The sequence below is a fragment of the Cyrtonyx montezumae genome, unplaced genomic scaffold (genome assembly GCF_038088225.1).
Source record: "Cyrtonyx montezumae isolate F1298 unplaced genomic scaffold, pur_monq_1.0 scaffold_4, whole genome shotgun sequence".
Taxonomy (NCBI): domain Eukaryota; kingdom Metazoa; phylum Chordata; class Aves; order Galliformes; family Odontophoridae; genus Cyrtonyx; species Cyrtonyx montezumae.
In genome coordinates this window covers 6,142,836-6,157,586 of record NW_027072045.1, presented here as the reverse complement: position 1 = coordinate 6,157,586, position 14,751 = coordinate 6,142,836, and the positions used below count along the sequence as shown (strand labels likewise).

The following is a 14,751-nucleotide window of genomic DNA, read 5'->3' as shown; positions in this document are numbered from 1 at the left end:
AGTAATAATTCAAGGAAAAATACAGATATAAAACATTGCATTTTATATTCAGTGTAACATACGTAAGTGAAAAATCAAGCACCAAAACCAGCACTACCCTCCAGAAAGCAAGGCATCAAAAAGAGAGACAAATTTCCCCAGGTTTAGGAACGAAACACAGTTCAGTAATGAGACCAAATCCAAGCTTTTCTTAGCAAACATGCAAAAACACCAGAAAGGAAGTGAAGCCACCACACTCGTTACTATCACTTTATTTGGAGGAAAAGCACCACACAGTTGCATGCAGAGCCAAACTAACAAACTCAGAGCAGTCATCCTTCAGTACTACCACTGCTTCAAAGCATTAACTTAAAAACAACCCGAGTGCATTCAGGTGTGGGAGCACGTGGTTTCTGTCACAGCGATCCTCCTCAGGTTTGCATTTGTTGGTTTGTTCTAACACAGTGAGATACCAGATTGGGTTTAAAAAGAAGCTGTGGTGGAACGTGAACCGGCAGTGCAGCAAATCAGCTGAGCACCATCTGTGTGTGCTGGTAGGAAATAAGGGCTGAGGGGAACTGCAGGCTGTGCTGCCTGCAATCCCAGAGCAGCTGAATCCCGAACCAGGGAACCCCCAGGAGCCCTCGATAACCCACTCCCGCAGCAGCACAGCACACTTCAGTTGCACCTGCACCCAACTGCTACATAAGACTGAAAGAGAAACCAGGAGGTAAATCCTCCTTTGAAGAGGAGTTAATCCAAACGAGAGCACTGCTCTCCGTGCATGGACTGTTGTCTGCAGGGGAAACCAGAGCAGAAGTGTTCTGCTTTGTGCTTTCCATTTCATCCCCGTGGTCTGCATGGAGGCAGCTGTGAGGAGATCTAACAACCTATTTTATTTTTTTTTTCAAGTAGATATCAAAATATCTTTAAAGCAATGCGTCTAAAAACCGATTGCTTTTTTTTCTTGATTATCGAAACAGCCCCGCACTAAAGCTGAGAGCGGCCGCCCTCACTCTGCCCCGAATTCAACAGGGACACAAGGGGCTTCTGGACCCCTAACAAAGCATCTTCTCAATAAAAGAATCATTGAAAAAGCCTTTTGGAATACAGTTTAAAGAGAAGAAAGGTGTCTAACCAAAGATTAACCGTACCTGCACAACTAAAACGGGAAGGGATTGTGAGTGACATATCGCTGTTTAACACTAACGCACGTAACAAAACTGCAGACAAAAGACCATTTCAACCTGAAAACTGGAAGGCAGCCTGCAGCCCCGCAGCACGCCTGAGGAACTGCCATGACTCCCAGAAGCTACAGCCTCTCAGAACGAGGATTAACAGTTAGAGCTGTCTGTCTCTCTTATCTTCTCAACATTACTTCCTTTACGCAGCGGCTTGCTTTTTTCTTCCTCTGTTTTGTCCTGATTCAGCGTGTCCTCAGTCACCCGATCTCCAGTGGTGGACACGGGATCTAACACTACAACGGACTCTGTCTCTTTTTCACTACTGGAAGCTTTTCTTGAAAGTTCCATGCGACCGGGTGATCTGAAGGAAAAAGAACAGAGAGGTGAGCACAGTCAGCAGCACACATACTTTGGACAACCACAGGAAAGCTTTTATATTATCACCAGCGCTTGTGACCAGGACAGGTCCAGGAGGATGGTAAACAGATTTACAGATTACAGCTGTTACATAGCAGTGCACAAAACGCAACGGTTACATCACCTTCCCCAGTCGTCTGTTACACAATGGGAGTCAGACATTTCACCAGAAAAATGACCTCGCAGAGCACTGCAGAAAATCCTCGGACTATTATTATGCTCATCTTTAAAACGATGCTTTCAGAATTTATTTTCTCTCCGATCATCTCTGAGCTGGATTTAGCATCCCCTTGTCCCACAGAGCGGCTGCACCAAGAGAAAATGCCACCTGCTCCTGCCCTCTGTAAGTCAAAACGTGCCTGCTTCCTCACACCTGCATCCCAGGGCTTTCACTGCCCTGCACCTGACTGCACAGCAGAAGCTAAGGGCAGCAAGACCAGATTTTCTACCGTGGCTCGGCACCAACAGAGGGCTTGCTGAGATACAGAGCAGCGTTAGATCTGCATTCCCTGCTTTAGAAATGGGACTGTGCCCTGACTGCTCGCAGCGCAGATTCTTGCGGATGAAAATCCCTCGGAGCAGGGAGGGAGGAAGGAAAGGTCAGACACACCGGGATTACTCGCTGAGGCTGGCTTAAGCACTAATGGCACTTGACCACGTTCAAAGGCTTTGTCCCAGTGCTGAGACACGCAGGTAAATCCTTAGATTAGCCAGCGTGCACCAGAATAGAAACCAGGCCAACAAGAGGACAGCGGGACCCGCACACGTGGCAGGTGGGGTATTTCCCACGCCATCCTCAGGCTGCTCCCCAGGCCTGCCGTGCTCTGCATGGGCTGTGATGCCTGCAGGTACATAAATAACCACACACGCTCAGACAGAGGTCCTTAGGGCTACACGCCTGTGCCCAGCACGTCTTTAGATAGGGTGAATACGTAGGCAGAACCAGCAAAACGGACTGGAAACCTCAGCACAGGAAGGCCCCGTGTGCACTGCACACGTTTACTAATCTAGAGCCACTTTGTGGGTTTTTTCATGCTTACTCATAAGGAATGGCTGCAAAGATAAAGGAAAAGGAAAACCTACTGGAGGTGAAAGGAAGAGAGTCATCCAAGTGGATCCACCTGCTATGAACTGCCCTTTATTTTGACAACCTTTGTCCTGCAGAACACGACCAGGAAAAAAAGAGGTCACCCACTCAGCAAGCAGAGCACCAGGCCAGCTCCTACCTGAGCAGCAGGGTCAGCGTGCACGTCACCAGCACGTGAATGTCCCCACGGAGCACAGCTGTCACACGGGCTGTGCCAGAAATCAGTCACTCGGGGCACTACTGAAGCTCTGGGTGTACCGAATGAGATCCCACACCGAAGCTTCCATTGCAAGAGTTGTCTCTAACATTACAACTTCGGGGTAAATTAATTAACTCAGAAATTGGTGCTAATGGATGCAGTTTCGCATTCATTTGATTACCTCCGGGAGCCAGTGATATCAGAAGGAAAATAATGCTTATTTTGTGCAAAAGTTGCCAACCATTCCAGGAAATACACGGTGGAGTACTGCGAACGTTACAGCAAATTAAAGTTTTTAAACTGGTGTAACCAGAAAAGGGTTATTTTTAAAAGTGCTACCTCTGATTGCCCAACGCCATAAAAATGGTCAAAGCCATAAATGCCAAGTTCATTTCTATTTCACTTTGGAGGTAACTATCCTTCAAATCCCAACAGCTGGACTATTTAATACAATCTGGTGAATCAAAGTATAATTCTTCACTGGGCTCACAGTGGGGAGTCTGCATTAGTGCATGGCAGCATTCCAACAACTGATGCACAGCCAAACGCTCTGAAGTCTGTTTCATTTATAACAAAAATGGATAAAACAGCAATCATATTTACCACCTCCAAAGGTCAGAAAAACGAAAGATGTCGATATGAAGTAGTTTAATGGAGAGAACCAGTGATTAAAATCAGAGTTTTGAGCATAAAAATAAGAATTACTATTCAGGCTGTGTTGCACTAACATCCCCTTCTTCAAATCCGTTAGAGTTGCAGCACCAGGCTGACAGTGCTGCTGCTACAGCCGAGGTATTGTTGGGAATTATTAACCCTATTTATTAGGCATTCATAGCTCCTTTTCAATAGTTGTCCAGAGCAGAACAGAGGCATAATAAAGTTTCAGTGCAAGAATGAACACAATGTTGGTGCCCCCTTTACAAAGCAGTTTTTGCTCTTACAAGTAAAGCTCAGATAAAGCAATTAGTTACAGCTGTAGTCAGCCAGGTTAGAATGATGACAGGTTTGTCCAGCCAAGGGAGCGCTGTGTGGCCCTGTGCAAAGCTCATCCCTCCCTACAATGGTTAGCATCGCTGTTGGTATTCTCACTACTTGTCCAACTACAGCTTTAAGCCAGAAATCGAGCTCCTCGTTCTGTTACTTGTATGTATTTGTTATGACTAAATACATAAAATCTGTACTGTGAAATCCAGATTTAAATGACAAGTGCTTTTTAGATTAATTGTATGGGGTATGCAAAGTCCCACACAGATCTAAGCTTGTGACAGGAGGGTATCAAAAGCATTAAATGTCAAAGTAAAGGGTTACAGCTGATGGACCATCCGTGACGCAGTGCTGCTGGGCCTCCGCTGTCAGTAAGAACACAAAGGGACAAACTGAGTATCAGACTGCCAACTGAGACTTGGATTTTCTTTGTTTCCTCCGGTTAAGATGACCTTATCTCTTTTTAACCTTCCTTGCTGCTCTGTTCATGAAATCACAAACATATTCCCAATGGGAACCAGAATTTTATGTAAACATCACAAAAAACTTTGGAAGATGTCTCAGAAGTCTCATCCAACTTTATAACAGTATGTAAAAGCAATGCTCAATGGAGCATTCAAGAAAGATCGACAAATTAGCCTTATTTTTTTATTATTGTTATTTTTTTACACACTGCAGGAAATACACAGGCCGAATGCAGTCCAGCAGTGCCCACTGTTCAAGCATGGGGAACCACAGCTCAGTCTCCTGCCCAGAACCCAGGCTGCTAAGGAGCAACCTCTGATAGAAAAGCCAGCATCAGCACAGCACCACAGCACCAGTCTCTGTCCTTCATGAGGTCCCTGCTCTGGGACAGCTGCAGCCCCTCTTCAAACAACGCTGCTCTTAAATCCTAAATCAAACTCAGCCAGTGCTATTCCCTTCTGCCCAAAAGATGCGACTCAAAGGGCAGAGCTGACCTGCCTTTAGCTCACCAACACTTCAGTTTTCAATGGAGCTCAAAAACCATGGCTGCAGCTTCTCATCGGTGTAAATACTGCCCACCTTCTCCCCACTGTCTCCCTGCAGTACCAAAGACAATCATCACTCGCACAGTAACGCTGACACAATTCACAGGGCAACAAAGAACAGCGAGGAGCTCACGGCCAGAGACCAGCCTTTAATTTGGGCGAGTTCCAGAGGGCAGCGTCCCACACACACACACTCCTCACTGCGCGTCCCTCCACCACATAGCACTCATCCAAGGCAAGTTACAGGGGATGCACAGTGACACGAGTGAATTAGCCTGCTGGCTCTCTCCTCGAAGCACCAGGAACATTGTCCACATCTCAAGTAGAAGTGGTCAACGCAGCAGTGAGCAGAACACAGCTGCAGACTGACCGCGCCTCGCAGCATCGCGTCTCCTCCACAGCGCAGTGACGGAGCACTGGAGCTGCACAGAGAGGCGGTGCAGTCTCCTTCTCTGGAGACATCCAAGACCTGGACACCTACCTGTGCAACCTGGGCTGGGAGCTGCAGGGCAGGGCGGCTGGAATAGAAGATCTCTAGAGGTGCCTTCCAACCCCCACAACTCTGATTGCAAACGTTCCCAAACGCTCACAAAGATGGGCAAATTGATTTCCATCCACAGCCTTCAAGAGCTTCTGCCTGCAGTGACTTAGAGCACACGGTGTACAGTCTTTTTTAAAAACAGTTAAATCTAAGGAGACCTCAAACTTCCAGAACATCCCATTGCTTCCTTCTTTTGTTGTTCAGACCAAATTGCCCGTGCCCCAGCCGCCCTGGAAAACCTTTGTAGCTCCGTCTCACTGCGGCTGAGCCGCTTCCCACAGAGCTGCTGGATGATTTAGGGGTACTAAGATTACAGGCAGGAGAAGGAGGACAAATCCTTTAATTGTATAAAATCAGGAGATTAAGACCGGCCCTCTCTGTGAACAGAGATCTCTGCTGCCCAGAAACAAAATGTTTACCAAATTCTGGGGGGAGGAACAGGAAAACACCAAATGGGGCAGAGCTGGACACACCCTGCCCTTCTGTGTCTCCGCACCGCAGGAGCTGCCGGAATGCTCTGCGCTCCCAACGGGGCCACACTGTCACCTATTCTCCTCCACACAGCTGCCACAGAATCACTCCCATGCTGGGTTAAACACCTGGGAAATGACTTCTAGAGGAAGTTACCTGAATACTGACATAAGGCCTCAATCCCTCCGTAGGACACATCATTTACGTCCTCCCTCACCACCACCTCAGCTCCACACATTCCAAACCATCGGCTTCAAGGCTGCACGCCGCTGTTCTGACAACTTCCTACACTGAAATTACCCCCAACCTCATGGTTCATACCCCTAACCTTTCCTTCCGAATCAACTGAGTTATCACCAGTTGGTTTGGCTACCAGGAAATCTCAGAGTGAACCACATCTATTTATGCTACAGCCCTTTTCCACTATTCCTCCTTTGGCAGCCGGTGTCAGCAGCCCCCCGATTCTGCTGGGGTGGTGCTTTGGAAACACCAACACGGTGGAGCCCTGCTTAACCCACAGACTGCAGTTTCACCCTCTCATCAGCACTTGCATTGTCACCAGGCTGGTGCAGGAACCACGACTTCACCCAATGAGCCGACTCCTGTCAGTGCTGTTCACAGATCCGTTTTCAAACACGTCCTTTCTCTATGGGAACAGCTGTACTTAACGTGAGTAAAGAAAGATGCATAGGGCTGGGAGCATTGACATGTCTCTATGCATTACCCCGCCTCCTTCAGACCATAAGCTGTAGTAAAGGGACAGTGCAGCCAAGAAAAACACCTCACACATGAGGTAAGAAGCCATAAGAAGCTGCCCATAAAAATCCAGCTGGAAAAAGAAAAGAGTTAAGAATTGCAGTGGAAGAGACACGTGGGGATTACGAGACATGCAGTCCTGTGCTGCAAACAGCTGAGGGAGGTCACAGCTTTGTCAGACCTCAAGATCGTTGTACCTCAGGGATGGATAAGGAGAAGTGCCACAATAGGAAAGTACGTCTTCGTCAGGGAGGGTTCCTGGTTTGTTGAGTTAACACAGGCTACTTTAGGAAGCAGTGGCACACTGGCAGCAGGCACAGAGGGAGAAACAGTCCGAGCTTTGCACCCATGTCCTCACAGGACCGCTCTGAAGTCATGCACTGAAGCAGCTCGTGTGTGGCTCCTAGGGCAGCCACATCAGGCTGCACCACATCTCCTGCCTTAGCTTCACCCAGGATGCACATCAGAGCACAGCAAAGTGGGACAACGGGCAGATTCCCTTCAGAACTGCACTGCGACCCAAACCAACCTGCCCACACAGATGCACCCAGGGAAGCTCAGAGCACTGCCCTGCTCATAGATCTGAGCAGTCGGACCTGTGAGACAAATGAACTTCCTCCTGACATCTGCTTCAGAAAGCCACCCCCAGTGCTGAGCCTTTCCAGGTTTACAACAGCGACTCGGTGCAAAGAAGCCCTGCAGCACTGAGGAACCTGGCCCATCACATTAGTTTTAATGCTTTAAACAGATAAATTAAAATGAAATGTGTCTTTTAGGATGTCACTGAATAGGCAAGCTGAGAAATAAATTGAGCTTCACGTATGCTTTTATAACACATAACAACTGTGACTGTCAACACAGGATCCTTTTCACTGTCAATTCACCACGCATTCTGCAAGACCTTGGGGCCTGCAATTATTTCATTTCCTTTCTTGCAAATGCAATTTCCACTTAGTTTGGTGGAATAATAAAAGGTAGACAAAAGGTGGTGGGAGTTGCTGTGTTTTCTGATTAAGGTTATCTGCTCAAAATTGTGGAAAACCACAAACTACAAACAGTATTTCTCAGGAACAGCCTCACCTCTCTGGCAGGGTGAACCTTTCTGGCAGACCAGGAAAATGCAGCAGCATTATTCACATCCAATTACCAGTTGAACAAATCTTCATCTTTCTGATTAAATTAAAGTGAGGATCATCTTTCTTTGAAGGACACTTTGAAATGAAAGTGGCAAACACACATGTGTGGAAGAAGCGGTCTGCTTTTAAAACTCGGTGTAAATTAAATAAAACTGCAGGGCACAGAAAGGAAATTGGGCTCTTTGCCCACTCAAAAATAAATGCTAAAAGTTCCTGCAGGGGAGTGAGGTAAATATCAGATCATAGAACAGATGAGAGAAGTTCCAAGCAAGAGCACAGTGCACCTCTGGAAAAGCATCAGCTACACAGACCTGGTAGCCACAGCTATCCACAGAACACATATTCTACTCACTGTAACGTGGCTCTGGAACCTGGGACACCTTTCAGCTGGGTGGAAGCAGGACCTGAATCAGGTACTTTGCAACTGAAGTCCGCCTCCAAGTCTTTCTTCTTCAGCACTGTTTGTGCACCACTGGCTTCTGAACCTAACACAGGCAGAGATTTTGATTCCGATGTGGCCAAGATTCCAGAGGGATCTAGAACCCAAAAAAGCTGATGTTAGCCAAGATGGCTGGTGTAGAGACAAGGCATAAGAACAGAATTCACGTCACCTGCAGGAATCAAAATGGAATTCTAAGGAGTCATTTTAAAGACATAACGGCTGAAACAGCAACGGCATGGAACAGGAGGTAAATCTTCAAGAGGCTCTTAAAGGAGGGGTAGGAAGAGGTCTGTGAAGGAGTCAGGACACTTACTGCCACTGTCCTGCTCAGTTGTCACTTTCCGACGTCGCAGAACTCGTTCTAGCTCTGTTTCACCGCTGTCCGTCTCAAGGGACTTCAAGCTTCGGGAACTAGTGGATTTGTTCAGTGTTTCCTACAGCAAGAAACAGGCACACAGCTCTGAGCATACAACCAACCCTGCCACACCTCCTGCGTGTGCAGTGTGACAACCTTCCAAGCCTCTGGAAGACAACTGTAGTTCTAGATTAGTGTGCAAAACTAGGCTCTAATTGAAGCCTGTGAAGGTGCCCACGTGAGTTCTGACAGGCACGTGGGAAGCACTGCACGCCTTCCCCACCTGACAGGTCACTTACTGCATCAGTAGCCACTTGAGTCTGAAGTTCCTCCAGAACGTGCATAACTTAACTAAAAATGTGGCATCCATGTGCTATCTCAGTCTCCCTCCAAGTGTTGCCACCTCTGGCAATCTGTAGGAAATCTGTTTTGCTCAGACTTCCAGAACACATCGGACTCCTACAGCACTTTTCCAGAGTGTACATGAAATATTCTTAACAACTTCTGCTGACAAACATGTAAATTCTGAGTGGGAATAGCCCATGACAAAAGGAAGCACCGCCACAAGCTGCAGAAGCTGAGTGCTGTCAGGCTTCCAGCACAATAACTGATTCCTCACCACCACCACATCCTCCTTCCAAATATCTTTGGCAGCTATTTGAAATTTAACTGAGGAAATACATTATTTCCGAGCCCTGCCCTAGGGATCTGTCCTGACATACACACACAAAAGCAACCTGAGCAACTGAGTTGCTCAAACTCTGCACTTTACAGAATACAAATGCTTTGTTTGTAACAATTATATGGAAGCCTACGTGAAGTGCATAATTAGCATAGTAACAACAAACATTTACTCCATCACATCCCACTCCCATGTTTGTTGTCTGGCTGTGCATAATGACCGGTCTCAGCAGCAGGCTGGAATTGGGTTTATACAGCACATCTTACACTGCAAATATCCTTAAGAACTCAAAAGCAACAAGTCAGACACTGTAACTATAGATCTCCTTCTGCTTCCTCTCAAGTACATAATCAAGTCTCCCTCGATGTCACTGATACAGCCTCAAAGAAACAAAACTGCTATTAGAAAATGAAAGGGCCTTCAGCAGGGTCGTTGAGCCTGCACAAGTACCCACAGCACACTGCAGCAAAGGAGGCACGGACATACAGAGTTGCATGGAAAGCCACCTACATGTTGCACTTTATTCCTTTTCTCTTTACCTCCATATTTAATTACGCACTCCTCTAATTACAGCTTGGCATTAAGGTCTGGTAGCTCCCCAGATGGTTTCCTCCCTTCTTCCCCTCTCTCATGTGACAGGAAAAGACCTGGCTCAATACATTAGGATTTTAAGTCACCATCAGCTACTTGCATTGCAGTGCCTACTGTCTTCCATCACCCAACACAACACTGAAGTTATTATCCAGGTGATGATCTGCTGTGGAGTGGCTGTGTTCTGCTTTGACACAGGTCAGACTTTACCATATTCCACCCTACAAAGGCAAAATTTCACCCACTGTGCCCAAGTTGCACTTCAGCGTTAAAAGCTCAGGGATCACAAAAATCAGGGAGCAAGAACCACGGCTGTTCCCAAGAGTCTGAGACAATTTGAGCACTTGTGCAAAGGAAGCAACACAATACATGAATTGGGGACAAAACAAAAGCAAGCTTAAGTCCATGACTTTCAGAAGGACTAAATACAAGCTTAATGTCTTTACTCAGTGATGGACAGGCACACAGAGGGCTATTCCAAATCAGTTTTTTATACTTATAAACATAAAGAGTAGCAAGCTCTTGCTCTGTTTAGGCTGTGACTACACTACCAAGCAATTCCATGCCCTGGGAGACGGCAGCTAATGATGACAGTCCTCCAGCTAGATGTGTAGTTCATGGGCTTTAATTTCCCTCCCTAAGCATCCCTACATCTGGAACGTCTCCAAAGGTCCTACGGCAGATGCAGAACATAACATCCCCTCTAGTGGCAGGAACAAACACACCTGGAGCTCAGCTAACAAGCTACCTTTCTCCAAAGCAAGTTAGGAGCAGCACTGTTCTTCCAGTGGCACTGAAGTCAATCCCTTGGCTATCCCTGCTTCTAACCAGAGTACTGCTCCACAGCTTCAAACCAAAACCTTAATACAGAACTTCCAAGAACTCAAGCATTTCTGCACAGAAGGTCACATCAGCTCCATGAGAAGAATGAAATATAAATTGCACGTGATCTCACCAGAATCCCTTTCAGTTCTTTCATTGCACTTTCAGAGGGCTTTGGTGCTTCTGGCTGTAAATAAACATAACACACACACGTTAAAAAAAATGCATGCTTACTGATCTGGCCTGGCTGAAGCGGCCACGGCAGACTGCACTTTAACAGACATCACAGAAGAGCCTACTGCACAAGCATGCAGCTCTGCCACCTTCGTCTGCCCTATCCTCTCACAAGCACATGGCTAACATTCAAGCTTAAACATTTAAAGAGCAACACTGAACACTGTGAATTCCAGCCTCCACATAAAGAAAGATTACACTCCTATGGAAACAGCACTAATCACATGCATGTAGCTAAGTGCTGCATGAAAAAAGGGAACACTGCTAAATACACTGCACTTCTAGATCTTTTCCTCTCATCAGTTCAGTTATTCCCCCGGTGCTTTTTCTTTCTCTGTAGTTTTTGTTCACAAGATGTTTGATTTCAGTGCTTTTCTTTACCATAGAGACTACGCTTATACTCAACTGTTGCTTTCACTTAATCTTCTGCTCTTCTGATGTGTGCTGCTCTAATTAGTTTTAGTCAAAACTAAGCAAAGCAGAAGAGGAATGCAAGGCAAGTGCCTTCTTCTGAATCTTGCACTGAGATTTGGTTTCTGTATAAATGACTTCACTCAGTTAATACTGCTGCTTTGCTATCCCAAACCTTTGTTTTAGGTCTGCTTGTCTGGTTGACAGGTCTGAGATGAACTCCCTTCTTAATTCTGTCCATCATCTCTTCAACAGCTTGCCTCTTCAGATCCGTAACTTCTTCACCTGTACCAAAAAGAGCATGTCACATTCTAAATACAAACTACACAGGATGAGAAGAAAGGAAATACCATGTCAGACAGACAGACTCCTAAGCAGCTTGCTTGCCATATCCAGCCAAAGCTCAAATACCATGAACCAAACAGGCTGCTCTTCAAGAGGTTCTGCAAAACATTCAGGAGAAAGTGGAAGCGAGGCAACAAACCCAAGCAATACCTGGTCACTTTCCAGGGTTCTGGATACTGTAACAAAAGACACCTGATGTCACATACCAAAAAGGGAAAGAAGACTAAAGAAAAGAAATACACAGAGAAATATGATTGGTGCTATTCAAAGCAGCAACGCTGTACCTTACATAATAGGAATTTTAAATAGACTTTTGATCTCTCACTTGTCAGGGTACTATTGATGATTCATAGAAGTGCAGTTTCTGTATTGTAAGCCAACTGAACGTCAGGCTTTGATTTCACAAACATGCTATTTCGAATATAAAAGCTTAATTGGTGGTATGGGATCAAACCACTCATCCTAAGTCCTTAACAAGGGTCAAAACAAGCCTCGGGTTGGATAGAATAACACCATCAAGAAAAAACTTTTCCCCCTTTTTACTTTTACGGTAAGAGCAGTTCAGACATTAAGCAAAGCAGCAGCTCACGTGACTGAAGAAAGGTCAGAACTGGTAAAGTTTCCAAATAAATAACAAAATGGGATTTTGAGAACTCACTGTAAATTTTGCAGTATTTCCTGCAATCACTGTTTCTAACTCTCAACAAAAAGATATAACGAAAACATCTAGGATGCCTCAAGATAAGGAAACTTGAAAACCAAAGGGAACAGCTTATTACTGAAAGATAAGATTCACTCCTCATCAGAGATCTCAGTGCAAGGTCATGCCTCATTATTGCACCCAGACCAGCAACTTGGCTTCTCTCACACCGACAGGCAGCTCCCAAAGATTCTCCAAGTCCCAAGTCCACACCATTCTTCAGTTCCTCCCCTAAAAATCAGGGGCAGTAACACTTCCTTTCCTCTTCACCCCTAGGCCCCACCCAGGAGCAGCCATGCCTGCAATACTGTTACCACCAGCTAGCAGTAATTTTTCTGTAACAGTGTTACCCAATCCTATCCTTTCATCCCCCCTCTCTTCTGCGGACCCATTCTTATTTTAAGTGGCACCAAATAAGCCAAGCAATTTGCTACAAACAAACTTCTACTGTTTTAGGAGAGAGAAAAGAGAAGGAAAATCTAGAGGGTTTTTTTTCCAGGCAACATTAGTCTGACCAGCTCTGACTCTACAGGCGCTTTATAAATCAGTACTTAACTCCCATTCTCAACCTATGAAAGTTTCCAGCTTCCATTTAACAACAACAAAAAAATGCAATTTCAGCTGTTACTTTGCCACCTTAGTGCAAGACTGCTTTGTTTTAGTTTTTCAGCGTTATTAAAGGATTAGCAGTGCTGTCAACTCCGGGAGGTAATTTCATAAGATACGAATCAAGGGATAAAAACTGCAGCATTTCAAGCAGCTCCATGGAAAGGCTCTGGACAGAAGAAATCACAAAATCAATGCCATTCTAAGCTGGAAGCTTCCCTCTGTCATCCAGTCTATACTCTGCTGCATGGCTGCTGGACTGTCCTGCCTCTTCTGAAGCCTGTGGATGTGTAGAGCACTGGACATGCTGCAGCAGCACTGTAACGTGTCTGCTACATACTCTGGTTACAGCAAGTCCTCCCTACAGTTTATGATTGCTCATGTTAAAATCCAATTGGAAAAAATGAATTGCATGCTGACCACAAGCTCAGTTGTAGGGGAATAGATAACCAAAGGGGACTACGCTAATTTGCTTAGGATCCTGATGAAGTTTACATGAGCAAAGCTACAACACCAAAGACACCATCTGCCACCTGAGAGCTCACAGAACTGGGCTGCAATCACGTTTCTGGACTGCAAGGTAGATGAATATGCTGGGACATGGACAGCAATCGTTAATGCTGACAACTGCAAGCATTTGCATAACCATTGGCACCCACGTTCACTTCCACTAGCCTTGTCTAGCAAACAATACACGTGACTTGAGAAAGGACCTGCCATACCTGACTCCTGCTGAGGAGGTTTCTCCTTCTTGCTCACATTGGTGTTGGAGTGGGACCTCTTGCGAATCATTGACATGAGAGACCTATGAGGAAAACCGAAGTGCAGAGCATCACTCTGTCCTCTGCTGCTTCCTGCCAGAACTCTGAACTCACCACAGAACAGCCTGCTTGTACCTGATTATACAGCCACGTACAGAAGACTCATTTAGCAGTTCCTGAGCACAGATGGACGTTCTGAATTACCCCCCACAATGCCTCCCATCAAAATGCACCAGATACATTTATTAGTTTTTAACAGATTCATCTTTAACAATTAGGCACAAATCAAAACACTTCAGATTTGAATATTAAAAGGCAGTGTCTCATTGTGACAAATGACAAATTGAAGCTGTTCCAGCATAAAAAAAAATAGAAGGAAGAGCTGTAGATATCGAAGTGAAGTATTATTCTCCAGAGGACACTTAAATATGGTGATCAGTATCTTCTCACAAATTCTGAGTTTGTAATCTTCTTACAGTGTTAAACAATTATCCCCTCACTACAGTCAAAACGTACAAATCCAGGTGAGGAAATGATTCCTTTTAAAGGCCAAGAACATGCTCCCAGTCACATCCAGAGTGTCAGTGGGGCTTATCACCCCCCACTGCTCCTCATGAAGCTGGGACACCTCCGTGAGATAAAGTGTCAAAGCTCCACCCCAGAATAAAAAGAACACCCAGTGCCCGGGTTCTGTGAATATCTATCCCCATAGTTCAGCACTGCACTGCAGTATGTGTTTTAATTCAAGCAAATATAGAGCCAATGTGAAAACTGGCCCTGTTCCTCAAATTAAATAAAACACTTTAGGGCTCCACTTTTCTGTGGCTAGTGCCCAGTATGTGGTATTGGTCCACTTTTTTATGGCCCTCTGAAAAATTCAAGCTTAATTTTATCTGACAGGAAGGAACAACAGTTATAATCCAAGATATCTGCTGGTTCAAAGGGGTATTCTTAGCAGCAGACTCAGGCAAGCACTTCACAAGTCTATAATTGTAGCTATCAGGTGAATAAAAGAAAAATCTCCTAAATTTAGAGGAG

General features: G+C 45.5%; 1 protein-coding gene across 1 annotated transcript in view; it reads right to left on the bottom strand.

Annotated features, from left to right (window-relative positions):
- Window positions 1-944: 944 nt before the first annotated feature.
- Window positions 945-14,751, bottom strand: part of SHTN1 (shootin 1) — a 51,399-nt gene continuing 37,592 nt past the window's right edge. Inside the window, exons 12-17 of the mRNA XM_065746838.1 lie at window positions 13,675-13,757; window positions 11,477-11,586; window positions 10,790-10,843; window positions 8,520-8,640; window positions 8,117-8,300; window positions 945-1,524 (exon numbers count right to left, since the gene is read on the bottom strand). Coding sequence (XP_065602910.1) covers window positions 1,314-1,524; window positions 8,117-8,300; window positions 8,520-8,640; window positions 10,790-10,843; window positions 11,477-11,586; window positions 13,675-13,757 — 763 coding nt within the window. The 3' untranslated portion in view covers window positions 945-1,313. The remainder of the gene's footprint in view (window positions 1,525-8,116; window positions 8,301-8,519; window positions 8,641-10,789; window positions 10,844-11,476; window positions 11,587-13,674; window positions 13,758-14,751) is intronic.